Source organism: Mus musculus, chromosome 9 (assembly GCF_000001635.26).
Source record: "Mus musculus strain C57BL/6J chromosome 9, GRCm38.p6 C57BL/6J".
Lineage (NCBI taxonomy): Eukaryota > Metazoa > Chordata > Mammalia > Rodentia > Muridae > Mus > Mus musculus.
In genome coordinates, this window is record NC_000075.6 from 89,996,534 (window position 1) to 90,010,872 (window position 14,339).

A 14,339-nucleotide genomic window follows, 5' to 3' on the forward strand; every position below is an offset into this window, starting at 1 on the left:
CACACACAATTTTTTAGAGAAACCCATTGTACAAAGAGTATGTGGGCCCTGACTTTCCCATGATTATGGAACTAATGTTTATTTCAAATCAGAAGCAAGGGATGAGATAAAGCAGGACTTGCCTTGGCAAATCAGACAGTTGGCTACTCAAGACATCTCATGACAAACAGAAATGCCTTACTACTCAGTGTGGTCCATAGCTCAGGCGTGTGTTCATCCCTAGAATCTGTTAGAAATGCAGACATTTGGGATGGAAATGTAGCCCAGTTGACAAGAGTGCTTGCCTAGTTCCCACCCCTAACCCAGAAGCTATCTCCAATTGATAACTACTTGCAAAGGAAAAATTAGTTTTTCCTACCAGAGTCTCACTGGGTACACAAACCATGTGCCCACGCCCAGCAGTAGATGGCCAATACAAATGAACTCAATGGCAACTTGGGAGTTTCCAGTTTTGTGATCCTGTGGGATTTCTGTGTGTTCAAATGTGTTGACTTTTGTCAACCTATGCAGATCGATCTGAGAGACTTGGGGTCTGAGGACCTGAAAGAATGAGGCAGACTACAGTCTGATGCTGTAGACAACCTTACTTCATTTCAGTTTTATACACAAATGTAACAAAGAAAGAAATGATCCAAGGAAGGCTGCTTGATTTCAGAGAACACAGTCAGAAAAACATGAAAATAGGCATCAGTAAGCACATACTAGATATTAACAGAGCAGCCCTTTCCAGGAACTTTCTCATGGAAGCCCCTATGTAAACACAATTGTCTAGCAAGTGCTATAGATTATATCTGGGAAAGCACGAAAGCAAGGCAGAGGCCATATCCAGATGCAGGGCACACTGAGGACAGTACTCAGCACATCCTCCCACCAGACTGGGTTCTATAGCTATGTCCTGATGTCCAACAAATACGTCTTATGAACCAAATGTAAATGTTTGTCACAGGTGGCATAAAATCACAGGCAAGAACAACTCAGGGAACAAAATGCACTTGAGGTAAAAGGTCCCCGCCCGTTCCCTCCTTGGAGCCTCTCTCACAGTTCCTCAAGGCATTGTTCACCATGAGATCATTCTTTGGACCATGTTCTGACAGAACTTGTGTGTCTCTGAGTCTGTATGTATTTCTTGTGGTTTTTTTTTTCCTTTGTCCTTTATTTTTTCTGATTGTGTTTTTCTATTCTGTTTTTGTTTGTTTATTTTTATTAGTAGTATTAAGACATTAGTTTGTTTTCTAATGAGAGAGAGCAAGAAGGGGGTGATTTGGGTGGGCAAGGAGGTGGATATGGGAGGAGTTAGAAAGAAACCATAATCAAAATGTATTTTATGGGAAAAAACTATTTTCAATTAAAAAGAGAGTGAGTGTGCTTGCCTGTTACAAAGGCCTATATTCAATCCCTAGCACCATAGAATATCTGGTGTGGCTGTGGTACATGCATGTAATCCCAGAGTGTAGAGGGTAGCTGCAAGAGAATAAGAGCTCCAAGGTCATCCTTAGCTATATAACAAGTTCAAGGCTAGCTAGTCTAGGCTGCATGACAACCTGATTCAAAAAAATGAAAGAAAGAAAGAAAGAAAGAAAGAAAGAGAGAGAGAGAGAGAGAGAGAGAGAGAGAGAGAGAGAGAGAGAAAGAGAGAGAGAGAGAGAAAGGAAGAAAGAGAGAGAGAGAGAGAGAGAGAGAGAGAGAGAAAGGAAGAAAGAGAGAGAGAGAGAGAGAGAGAGAGAGAGAGAGAGAGAGAGAGGAAGGAAGGCAGGCTTTCATAGACAGGAGCTGTATTACCACCTTTCCCCTTCCTCTACCACTAATGATTGAACCCAAGACCTTAAGCATGCTAGACTAGGCAAGCACTGTACCACCGGGCTGCATTTTCAGGCTCCACAATCTGCATTCTAACAAGAACCTAGGTGTGCCCATTACATTTGTAGAAGTCTCAGTAAAGGAAAAGCCATCTTGGAGGTCCACAACATCTATAAGCATGTGAAAGGTTCTGACAAAGCTGTTGAACAGTCTTCATCCAGGGTACCAGAGCCTTGTTAACTTAGTCTGCTTTGCTTTAACGAATGGTAGATGTGAAGCTTCCCATCAATGAACAATTGAGAAGATTGTGCATCTTTCTATTCCCCACCCCCCCAGGCTCTGATGTCCTGAAAGAAGAGTCCGAGGATGACCAGAACCACAGTGATGAAGACAACACAGAAGTGTCACCAGTTAAATCCCCACCAACACCAAAATCGTTCTTAAACAGAACCATTACAGGTAGGTTCCCCAGTGTGGAGCTGAAGGTGATTGTCTGGAAGGGAAGAGGCATGTTAGTGTTGCCATTGTTCTATGAATGACTCCTAAGGCCAGCGACTATTCTATTTTATATCTCCCAGGGATGTAATAGATATGGGTGCTGGGACATTAGGTAGGCCCTGGTCTTCAACTTGTGAAGTCAACCCAACTTCAGGCAGGACTGCATTGTCTAACCAGTGACCTAGCAGCTGGGGCTCTCACACAGGAGAGAGCTCATGTCAGAAAGGATTCCTAGAATGTCATGGTTCAGGCTTTGTGGTGGGCTCTTTCATCCTTTCAATATGCATGAAGAGAACCTGGGTTGTTCTTATCTTTAAATAAGGAAAGCAAGGCTGGGGAGTGGCTCATTGGTCCAGTGCTTTCCTGGCATACTTAAGGTTCTATCCCTACCATCATGGATGGGTGCCAAGACTCTGGAAGATAGTGGTTCTGCCCACTCACATTTCAGACTCACGCGCCTGCAGGATTCTTGAGTAGTCTACCTGGTTTCTGGTCCCCATAAACACTACTGTATCCCCCAGGAAGGCTATGGATATCCAAGGGTGGGAAAGGATTTAGGGGCCCTTAGCTACCAGGACAATCTGTCTGCCTCCCAAAGTCGGAAACTTGCCATTCATTTTCAAGTTCTTGCTCCATATTCATGGGGGAGCCCAAATCCCAGAATCCCCTGCTGCTATACCTGGAAAGAAACCCAGTAAGAAGCAAAGCTGCCCAACTTTTAGAGAAAAGGTACCTGAGCACTGTAGCTCCTCCTTGGCTTCTCAGACACAGCAGTAGATCTCAGAGAGCCCATTTTCAGAAATGAGCATTGAAACCCAGCTGTGAGGGATGCCTGTAAGCCCAGCACTTAAGATACTCAAGAGCCCCAGGCAGGGGAATGAGGGTACCAAGCCAGCCTGGGCTACAGAGAGAGTTCAGGAAAGCCTTGGAACTTACTGAGAGCTGTCTTCAACAGGGTGGAGGGAAAAAGAAATAATATAATCTCGGAGAGAGACAGACAGACAGACAGAGAGACAGAGACAGAGAGACAGAGACAGAGTTGATCTCAGAGAGAAGGAGGGGAGACATCTAAGAGTAAGAAAGGAAAGGGAGGGGAGGGAAAGGAAGGGGAAGGAAGGAAAAAGGAAAAGAACAGCTCTGAGTTTTTAAAGCAAGACCAGTTGTCCATCACACCTCAAGGAGTGCTACTTCGCTGTGATGATGTAGGTTGCCTTCCACACTTCTATGAAATGAAGCAAAGGCTGCTGGAGTTGACCCTCATGGCAATTTGTCATCATTATTACCATAAGTAGGTCTCCTTGTTCATAGAGCCTTTTGTACATTCTTCTGTGATCTCCTTTGTATAACCACTTTGAATGTATCCTTACTGTCCTAAGGAGATCCCTGGGGCTCCGGAGTTGAAGAAGTATCCCCATGGTCACACAGCCAGTGAGACGTGGGAAGAATTCCAACCCAAGTACAATGCTACCTCAATCCCACTGTGCTCATAACCCTGTCAATATGAATTGTGAACGTCAGACTTTGAGCGGGCTATGTGTCAGATCCTAGTACCATGAAAGCACAATAGCTCATGATGCTTTTCTCAAGCAGGTCTAGGCTGAAGATGGGTGAATCCCAGTCTTCTAAACAGCAAAGGATTAGATAAGCCTCTATGGCCTGGGACGGTCCTAGGAATATTGTGCCATGACTCTTATAGAGAACACACACACACACATACACACACACACATACACACACACACACACACACACACACACACACACCACCCCTTGAGCCCCTTTTCTGTCCTGAGCTTTTGAGATTGGGCTGTTCTCTTGCTGCTTGAATGACTACCTGCCTAAAAGGACTGGGGAATGGCTGATGACCAGTTCTCCCCTTTCCACAGAGTTTCCATTCTTTAACTACAACAATGGAATCCTGATGACCACGTGTCGTGATCTGGTGGACAATAACCGCAGCACTCTCTCAGCTACTTCTGCCTTTGCCATAGCGACTGCAGGAGCCAATGAAGGCCCCTCAAACAAGGAGGTGTTTCGAAGGATGTCTTTGGCCAACACAGGTATGTGCACATTCCTGCTTATGGGTCCTTCCCTTCTCCATGGTCCTGTGCCAGGGGTCACAGCTAAAGGCATGGGACCTGCCCTTCCTTGGGTGTTTGATGTACATTGTGGAGGCCATGGTGAGTCCACACACACCACCTCTGGAGAGCTCCCTGCTCTAGCAAGCTATCCTCACTCCCTGGACATGAAGCCTTGCTTTCTGTTATTTACCCTGTTGACCAGTCCTCTTATGGAGACTGAGATGGGGCCCTTCTTTCTATACCAGCAAGGCTCTGCATACCAAGACCGGCAGCCAGGGCAACTGTGTGTTTAGGATAAACCCCTTTTTTGTTGTTGTTCTTTTCACTTTCCATCATTAATGGAATAAAGTCTGAGCTATATTGCTCATCAATCCCTTAAAGGGCAGCCTTAGCTTATCCAACACACACACACACACACACACACACACATGCACGTACCCCTTGATTTACCCTCCCCTCCATTCACTTTGAACTGCTGCTACCAGTGCTGTATTGCCATCCTGGAGTCCCCTTCTCCCTACCAAGTCCCCTTTGGTCCTTGGCTAAATTCTACTCCAGGCCAAGAACATCAATGGAGAGAGCCCTCAGAACCCTTCCTACCATCTCTCACTTCCACAGCAACGGTTGCACTCCAAAGGCTAGAACGGGGTTCCTGGAGAGCTCTGGTCTCGGGTACCCTGTATAATCTTGTTGGGGGAATCTTCCCGAACCGTCTAGATAGAACAGGTATGGCAGAGGTTGGGTGTTGAGGAACTGTAACCCTGAGGCTTCATGGCCTCTCATTTGAGTCCGGGAACACAGTAAGTGTTTCCCTCCAAGGTCCTCAGATGAATCATGCCAGAGAAATAAGCTCAACTTCCTGTCCTTTTCTCTCTCTCTACCACTTGCACCGTCAGGCTTTTCCTCTGACCAGAGAAATATCGACAAGGAGTTTGTGATCCGCAGAGCTGCCACCAATCGTGTGCTGAATGTGCTCCGCCACTGGGTCACCAAGCACACCCAGGTGGGTGAGACTCTGCTCCTGGAACAATTGCCTCCCAGTGTCAGTAAGTGATAGCAGACAGTGGGTCAACAGGAGAAAAAGATCCCCATTTTCCCAGGAGGGCCTGCTCGAGTTCCCCAGGGAAGAAAAGCAAGGACAGTCAAGAAGACAGGGGGCCTGTTTGGCCACTTGTCTACAGCTAGAGTACAGGTAGGCTTGGGCCGCCTTGACTTAGGAGTACAGCAACTGAGAGACGATCTTGGTCTTGTCCCAGTACCCTGTGCCTAAGACATTGGAAGTCCCACTTGTGGCCTTCCAGGAAATAGTGACAAGATAAGAAAAGCAGAGCAGCCACCATGGGCAGAAATAGAAACTCTGTTCTGCAGCCTGGCCCTAAAGTACTGCAGAGAAATTACAGCCAGAATAACTACAGCCAGAGTTTCATGCCCATCTTCCCACAGGACTTTGATACCGACGATACGCTCAAATACAGGGTGATCTGTTTCCTGGAGGAGGTCATGCATGACCCAGACCTTCTGACCCAAGAGCGAAAGGCAGCAGCCAACATCATCAGGTAAGAGGATAACCTTCTGGGACAGGGCCCTGCCCTGTACCTCCATAGTAGCCTGCCTGGGCAGGAGATGTATTAGGGTAGATATAGGCCCCCAGAGATTTAGGAGCCATGTACCATACTCTGCAGACAAGCTTGGAGTGAGTGCTGTGTGGACTTCCTGCTCTTTCTTCTTCCCACCCCTCACTAGACCTGGATGTAGCTAGGGACATAGCTCAGTTGGTATAATTCTTGCTCTACCAAATAAACTGAGTATGGTAGTGCATGTCTGCAATCCCATCTCTCACGTTGTAATCCCAGCACTTGGGAGGCTGAATGATAAGAAGTTCAGAGTCATCCTTGGCTCCATAGTAAAGCCTTCCAGGACCACATAAGACACTGTTGGGCCTGGGCATGGGGACTGTATCACTTCCCCAAGTATGTCGACGGCGGCTAACACCTGTCCAGAGTATGCTATCCAATGTGATAGGTACTACCTACATACAATTATCTAAATCTCAGTGCTCTAAAATTGAATACAATAAATGTGTATCTCTCAGTTCCTAGAGCTTCAGTTGGCTAGAGGCCCCTATCTTAGGCCATCTCCTCTCCTTACTATAGAGGTTCTATTGGACCGTGTTCACAGGCATTCAAGGAATGTCTATTGGTTTAAACTCCATTAAGTTGTTTGGGCCTCAGACCTGTGCTGTACCTGACTCCCAGCCTGCCTCTCTAGCAGAAGTCAGGGTTCACTTAGTCCCAAAGCCGAGCTACCTCAGCCAGTGTGACTCATTATTGACCAGAGGAATGCCCTTAACCAAACCTCATTTTCTCCTCTGTAAAAATGGGTGAACAATGCTGGCTTCAAGGGTGTAGTAAGGCTTAAGTAAGATGGTGCACATAGCTTCTGCAGGTTCTCAGAAGGTAAATGATGTGGGTGGAACAGCAGCCTCCAACCCACTCTCATTGTTCCCACTCAGGCTGGCTTCTCCAGCCCAACCTGGGAAGAATTCTTCTCCTTACCACCACCCAGCCACCTCTACACGCCAATCATTACATCTTCCCCAGACTTCCTACCAAATCCAGTTTTGGTACTTCCTGCAACCCAAGTCTCCAGCCCCCTTTCTATCCCTGCACAGGCCTCATCACTTTTCCATATTCACAGTCCTATGATATCATAGGCCCTTCCTCATCTATAGTTCGTTCTCTTGTTCTCTCTCTCTCTCTCTCTCTCTCTCTCTCTCTCTCTCTCTCTCTCTGTGTGTGTGTGTGTGTGTGTGTGTGTGTGTGCGTGTGTGCGTGTGTGTATGTGTGTGTGTGGAGAAAGAGAAAGAGAAAGAGAGAGAGAGAGAGAAAGAGAAAGAGAGAGAAAGAGAAAGAGAAAGAGAAAGAGAAAGAGAAAGAGAAAGAGAAAGAGAAAGAGAAAGAGAAAGAGAAAGAGAAAGAGAAAGAGAAAGAGAAAGAGAAAGAGAAAGAGAAAGAGAAAGAGAAAGGAAAGAAGGAAGACAGAAAGGAAGAGACATATATAGAAAGAACCTGTAAACTGGATGACCACAGACATACTCATGCACACAAGCAGACCCAGGCTCTTGTAGTCTCCCTCTAGGTTCTCCTGGGAACTCAGAGAACTGTGTCCAGTGGGACTTCTTTTGCTGTGAGTCCTCAAGAGAGCCAGTTCTCATAGTGTCTATTTCTTGGGATGTAACAGAGTTCCACTCCCTCCAGACAATCCCTAAAAACCTATCCCTGCTTCTCCATGCATACCCCAGGCCTGGCCTTTGGTCTGCCACCAAGAGCCTACCACTCTATTCACCCCAAATCTTCTCACATGTCTTGCCCATGTGTCCTATCACAGCAAGTGATGATTTGGGTTAGCTTGGGATAGAGAGGTCTATCCTTACTTTCCACTAATGCTTAGGACTCACTCTAGTTAGTCTGGTCCCAACCTCCCTCACTTCTATCAACACAATCCTCTCTTGGGCTCTTGGGACTCCATTCGACAGTGTCACCTTATCTCTGATCAAGTCAGGCCTGAGGGATATCCCATCAAGAAATATCTCCTGTCCATTCTGGTCCTCCAAGTCTGATACTACTTCATCATGTGTATCCCATCATTCCAATGTGCACACAGAAGTACCTGCCACAGGCCCCTGTGCCTCTCTAGGTCCTGGCACATACATACAGAACAGAGTGTAGGGAACTCAGAGGCTAGGGAAGGGCCTTTTTCCCAGACAGAATGATCAGGAATAAGTCAGTAAAGCAGAGGGAGATAGGGGCAGTAGAGAGAGACAGTGCTTCTGGGTAAAGGCAGTAAGCAAGGATCAGAGGGATAGAAGACAGGCCAGGTAGGGAAGATCTACCAGAGAGGTACACTGGGACTCACATGATTTCCTCTCCCTAGGACTCTGACCCTAGAAGAAACAACTGAACAACATAGCATGCTGGAAGAAGTCATACTGATGGTAAGCAGGATGTCCATCTCATTTGATCACCAAGGCAACATCCTCCTCACCCTCATTACTTCATGTCCCCCTGACCTAGCACAACCATCACTTGCATCCATTTCCTGTGGCTTTGTGACTAAGTAGCACAAACTAGGAAAGGGTGCCTCCTCCCTATCCTGGATCCTGGAAGTCTGAAACAAAGATGTATGCAGGTCTATGCACTCTACAGGAGGACCCTTACTTGCCTCTGCCAGCTGCTGATAACCCTTACTCTTACCTCATGTAAGAGTACTCTTACCTCATGGCTGAATCAATACAGTTCATGTCTCCAAGGTCCTTTGTAGCAGTTTCCAATTAAATACTCAAATACATCCTGGCAATGCTGGCACATTCCTCACTGCCTGCCCCAGGGTTCTGGGTTCCTGAATGAAAGACGTACACGCAGTCTTTATATTTTTATATGCCTTAAACAGCTCAATAACTGGGCCACTTCCTAACCTCCATGTGGCTAATCCACCTCCTTCCAATATTCCCAAGTCATTACTTACTAAAATCTATATTCCATCTTTGATGCACTGAAAACCAATCAGGCAGCCCTCAGAGGACCGTTCTCTCCTACATGGCAGCTATACTCTCTGTCCTGCATCTTCTCAAGTGTGGCATCCCCCCTCTCCTCCACCTTCTCCTGGCATAGTGGATCTCCTTCTCCTTCCCTCCTTTCTCTCCATTCCTAGCCTGGGAATCCTAAAAGTCCCACCTCTTTCTGCCCTGCCCAGCCATTGGCTGCCGGCAACTTTATTTACCAATCAAAACCAACTGGGAGCAGGGTCCCTCAGTGTCTTACATACAGATGTGCAGATTCTCGTGCAATTTGGGGGACCCAAATTAACATAATACAAGCAGCATTAGATTAAACCCACTCCAGTCTTTGTCTTAGGGTTTCTATGGTTGTGATGAAACTCTGTGACCAAAAAGCAAGTGGGGAAGAAAAAGGTTTATTTCGCTTACACTTCCATATTAAAGGGAGTCTAGACAGGAACTTTGAGGCAGGATCCTCGAGACAGAAGCTGATGTAGGAGCCATGGAGGGGTGCTGCTTACTGCCTTGCTTCCCCTGACTTAATCAGCCTGCTTTCTTATAGAACCTAGAACCACAGGCCCAGGGATGGCACCACCCACCATGAGCTGGTCCCTTCTCTACTGATCACTAATTGAGACAATGCCTTACAGCTGGGACTCACGGAGGCATTTTTCTCAACTGAGGCTCCTTCTTCTCTGATGACTCTAACTTAACGTCAAGCTGACACACAAAACCACCCAGAACAGTCCTGGAGCCATTTCCTCTTGTGTCCTTGTGTTGTCTTCCTTCTGTGTATGTGTCTCTGTCCACTGCGTCCGTATTTCTCATCTTACAAGGACATCAGTAATGTTGACCCACCCTGATAGCCTCATTGTAAATTCATTACATTGGCAAAGTTTCTAGACAAGCACCAGGGCCTAGGGAGTTGCTTCTTAACTGAGGAGCAATATCTAACTAGTGACACTGCCACTTTTCTTCACCCACCATGCCTCCTCATCTCCTTTTCCCCTCCCTTCTCTCTTTCATACTTCATAAGGAGGGTCCCCTGATGGATGCCTGTGTGCTAGAGAACATTAGATTCTGAAAGACTCCAGATCCACTTATCAGTGAGGTTGCAAGTTTGCATCACTACCCCTTTTTACAAATGAGGCAACGGAGGCACAGAGACCTAAGTCACCCACTCAGAGGTGTGAGAGGGAAGTGGTAGGCAGGAGAGCTGTTCACACTCAGCTGCAGCTGACCCCAGAGGAAAAACTCATCCCCTGTACCACAGCACCTCATCCTGAGGAGTCACGATGTGCTCACTGAACCTGTCCGGAAGTGACAGGACCTCAAGAGAGAGAGAGTTGTGCTCACTGTGGAAGAGCATGAGCTAGGGGTGGATTCATATGCCATAAGGGAATGGGCCCCGAGTGCTTCCACCACGTGGCTAGAACATTCAGAATGCCTTTGTGAACCAATCCAAAGCTCCTGGCCACTGAATTCTGATGCCTGGAGATGCTCATGACAGACTCACTCTGACCTCCCCAGAGTTGGATTCAGTATGATTCCAGTTCAGCTCTAGGCTGGCAAGTGACCGTTAGTATATCAGCAGTATCCAGTGTAATAATGACTTAGAGTTCCTCTCACCTCTCCATGAAAGCACAGTACCCTACCCACATTCTGGCCCAAGAATAACCCTGTATGGCTGGTGCTCCCTGGAGCACCCCCTATCTGCCCACCCTCCCCACACTAAGGCAGGGAAGGTGGTGGCATCCAAGTGCCACTTGTTGCATACTGATCCTCTGGGTTCAGGATACTGAAATAGCCTTCCTCACCACGTACCCAACATTTAGAATACCCTGTGCTGCTGTTTGCCAATAGGGGCCTGGCTGGAATGTTTACACTTCCTGAGAACAAGAGCCCTTTTTGCTTTGTAAATGTTCTGGGGCTCTTCTAGAACAAAAGGTCATTGAGTCCTATCTCTGCCTGCCCCAATCCTTGACGGATTCCCAAAGCCTTTGAGTGACAGGTCCAGCTTAATGGAGGCCAGCAGCCCCAGTGGGCAGGAGAAAATTGGCTTGCCACATTAGTTCTCACAAGCCTTCTGGAAGGTGACAGAAGTTGTCACTCTGACTACTTCCAAAGCCACTTTGTCCCTGGCTAATATCAAAAGTGAGGAGAAGGCTAGCTCTATGAAGCACCTAAAACCACTGGACTACTGGGCCACTGGGCCACACCCCAGCATGACCCCCCCCCCCCAGATTCCTCTGTGAGCCTCAGAGCCCCATCATCCTGAACCCAGCCCTGAGATACCTGCAAAGAACCCTCAGGAGTGAGTGTAGTTAATCTGCCCACCTTTGGAGGGCCCATCCCCAAGGCTAAGCTGCCCCCCCTTTGGAGGGTTCATCCCAAAGAGCACACAGGAGAAATGCCACCCACCACAGAGGTCTTGCCCTACAAGCCAGCCACTCAAAGCCTTTCTCTCCTCATGCCCACATCCCCTTTGCCTGCCTGAGAACGCATTCCCTCCCCCAAAGGTATTGTGCTCCCCCACCCACCCACACCCCTGCACCTGGGCTTCTGTTCTCTGCCCTGGTGACTGCCAAGAAACACCCATGACTGATCTGCTACTGTAGAGAATCTGTTATTCCATGAGGTCCCTGCTCTGTGAAGCCCCCTGAGCCAGGTCTATGCTTGCAGGCCCGCCTGTCCCGAGTGGCTACTGCTAGCCTGGCAGTACAGACCTCAGCAATGGCAGAAGTGGAGGGAGGGGAGTAGCGGAACACTCAGCCTCAAGGAATGGCATGTTCTCTGCATGTGGGTGGACCCCACTTCCCTTTGATCTATGTAGATGGGCCACTTGGGCACTCAGCCAGCTTCTGAAACTTCGGGATAAGGTAGAGTGAGTGTAAGGAAGTGACAATCTGGAATGACCGGCAAGCCCAGCTCTAAGCTTATTCTACCTGAGAGCCCTCCCCTCTACTCTTGTATGACCCAGCTGGCCCCAAGGTACTGAAGCCTTTAATCTGACTCACCCCTCAGTGAACACGGGCTCCTCCAACAGCAGCATAGCTTGCTCCCCTTCCCACCCCCAACTCCCAAATCCAGCAGGCCTAAGGCCTTCCTACACTCCTGAGCCCATCAGCCTCCCTGTGTCCACCCTCATCTAACTCCTGCCATGGGTGCCCCAGTCCCTGACTAATGTTTCTCTAAGGGTGTCCCCAGGTCAAGGAGGCCCAGGTGACAGATAATCTTAAAGGCAGTGTCCATCAGTGAACCTCCGAAGTCAGGGACACAGTAGCTGAGGACTGGGTCAGACAGCTGTCATCTGCTCACAAGACAGGAATAGTGCCTCTCGTACAACTCATACTCAGGACCCCACAGCTGCAAATGAAGTTCAAAGAAAAATTGTGTTGAACCTGCCTGGGACCAGGCAGAACCCAGAGGAAGTGGTCCATCGCAGCTGGGATCAGATACCCAAGCTTGCTTCCCAGCTAGCCTACTCATCTGAGAAGCTTGGGCAGTCTGTGGCCTCCTTCCTACATGTGTAATGGTGGCTCCCTACAGGGTAGGTAACCACCTCCTCCTCCTCCAGGAAGAGTACTCTGGGAGCACAGGACACACTCACACACAACACACACACTCACACACAACACACACACGCACACATACACACACACACACACAGGGTGCAATGAGCAGAGGGTACCAGCTTCCTCATGGATAGCCTAGCCACCTACCAGAACTCAGAGGAGATTCCTCTCAGGAAAGTATCAAAAGCCCATAGGCACCACCTCACGGGCCTGACTCTGACCTTGCTCCCTCAGACGGAGGGTGTGAAGACTGAGCCCTTCGAAAACCACCCAGCCCTGGAGATAGCAGAGCAGCTGACCCTGCTGGATCACCTTGTCTTCAAGAGTATTCCTTATGAGTAAGTGGGTATGGCTGCGGCCTCCTCTCCCTCTTCCTCCCTCCTCAGCATATGTCTGACTCTAGCTGTGTGAACTCTCCAAAGCTTGGGACGAACTCTCCTCTCTTGCCCCTCCTTTGCCTGTTCACATGGAAACACGTCCCTTTCTCCCCATGCACACACTTTTCTGGAAGTATCTCTAATTTAGAATCATCTTTCTGAGACTGCAGAAAGAGTTCATGTTTATTTGCACATAGGCATAAGTGTGTATGTATACGTGTGTATGTGTGTTTCTCTCTCTACCTCTCTCTCTCAGTGTGGTGTGTGTGTGTGTGTGTGTGTGTACAAGTCCTAGAAACAAATTTTAGGAATGGCCTTAGACTTTGATGAAGCCTCAGGCCTGCTTCTGTCTGCCCTGCCCTGTCTGTAGTCACCCTGGTTTTCCCTGTAATTACACAATTTTATGTCTCTCTTTTCACCTAATAACCGGCATGCATTTGTGAACACGGTTCGTGTCCTTAGCCATGCATTCTAAGTTAAGATGGCTTTCTGTTTTCATTTTTATTTTTAAAGCTAAACTAAATTTCCTCCCAAACAAGGCATTTCTCTGAATTGCCAATAATTATTATGTAACAATTTCTCTATATTGGCGTCACCATGTCTGAGGCCACAGATCATCAGGGCCTTCGGTGCATTTAGTTTGCCTTCCAGAAGCATGTCCATAGCCTCACAGACATGAGTATAGCCTTACCTGGTGACAGGGTTGGCCTGGAGATTTCCAAACCCCCAGGATGTGGAAGCAATATTACTCTTGCCTCCCGCTGGTAGCAAGAGCAAGATGTATGTTCACAGATGTTACCTCCCCAAAGCTTCACCAGTCTGTGGGACGTCACTGAAGCACCTCTACTGGTCACTTAGCAACATGGGCAGTCTGTGGCTTCCGCATGAGGTCCCCTGTGCCACAACACACTGCTTGGAACTGGTTTGCGGTTATTTTATCCAGTTAGCCTCTTAAGCCCCATCTTTTTCCTTCCTGCAGAGAGTTCTTTGGCCAGGGCTGGATGAAGGCCGAGAAGTATGAAAGGACACCTTACATTATGAAAACCACCAAACACTTCAACCATGTGAGTATGCCTGCCCACCACAGTGCCTTTGTGCCAGGCTTTTCATTGGTAAGGCCACCAGAGTGGAGGGCAGGACCGCTCTCAGCTGTGTAGCCAGGGCCAACTCAACTCACTTGGGTCTCAGTTTCTTACTATTTCTTTGCCTCTAATGTCTTTGTTCTATTGACTGGTGCTTGTTAGGATCTCCAGCACTAGGACCAGACTTGGGTAAGACAAGCATACATCCAGGGTGCAAAACAGAAGGAGCCACCCACCACCCACACTTGCATCCTGGTGCCTCAGTCAACTCCAGCTCTCTCCAGGACAATGTAGAATGCAGATGGAGACTGTGGGCCCTGTTCTTGCTTTTACAGAAAAAGCTTTTAATCTCCCCCTATATAAGAGGAGATACAG

At 48.0% G+C, this 14,339-nt stretch overlaps 1 protein-coding gene across 3 annotated transcripts in view; it reads left to right on the forward strand.

Moving 5' to 3' along the window:
- Positions 1-14,339, forward strand: part of Rasgrf1 (RAS protein-specific guanine nucleotide-releasing factor 1) — a 117,472-nt gene that overhangs the window by 87,026 nt on the left and 16,107 nt on the right. For all 3 annotated transcript variants that reach the window (XR_001778822.2, NM_011245.2, NM_001357743.1), the window contains exons 16-22: positions 2,134-2,256; positions 4,181-4,354; positions 5,272-5,378; positions 5,819-5,931; positions 8,309-8,369; positions 12,740-12,843; positions 13,862-13,946. Coding sequence is in view for 2 of the 3 variants with exons in the window: in NM_011245.2 (NP_035375.1) it covers positions 2,134-2,256; positions 4,181-4,354; positions 5,272-5,378; positions 5,819-5,931; positions 8,309-8,369; positions 12,740-12,843; positions 13,862-13,946 (767 nt within the window). In the remaining variant the exon portion in view is untranslated. The remainder of the gene's footprint in view (positions 1-2,133; positions 2,257-4,180; positions 4,355-5,271; positions 5,379-5,818; positions 5,932-8,308; positions 8,370-12,739; positions 12,844-13,861; positions 13,947-14,339) is intronic.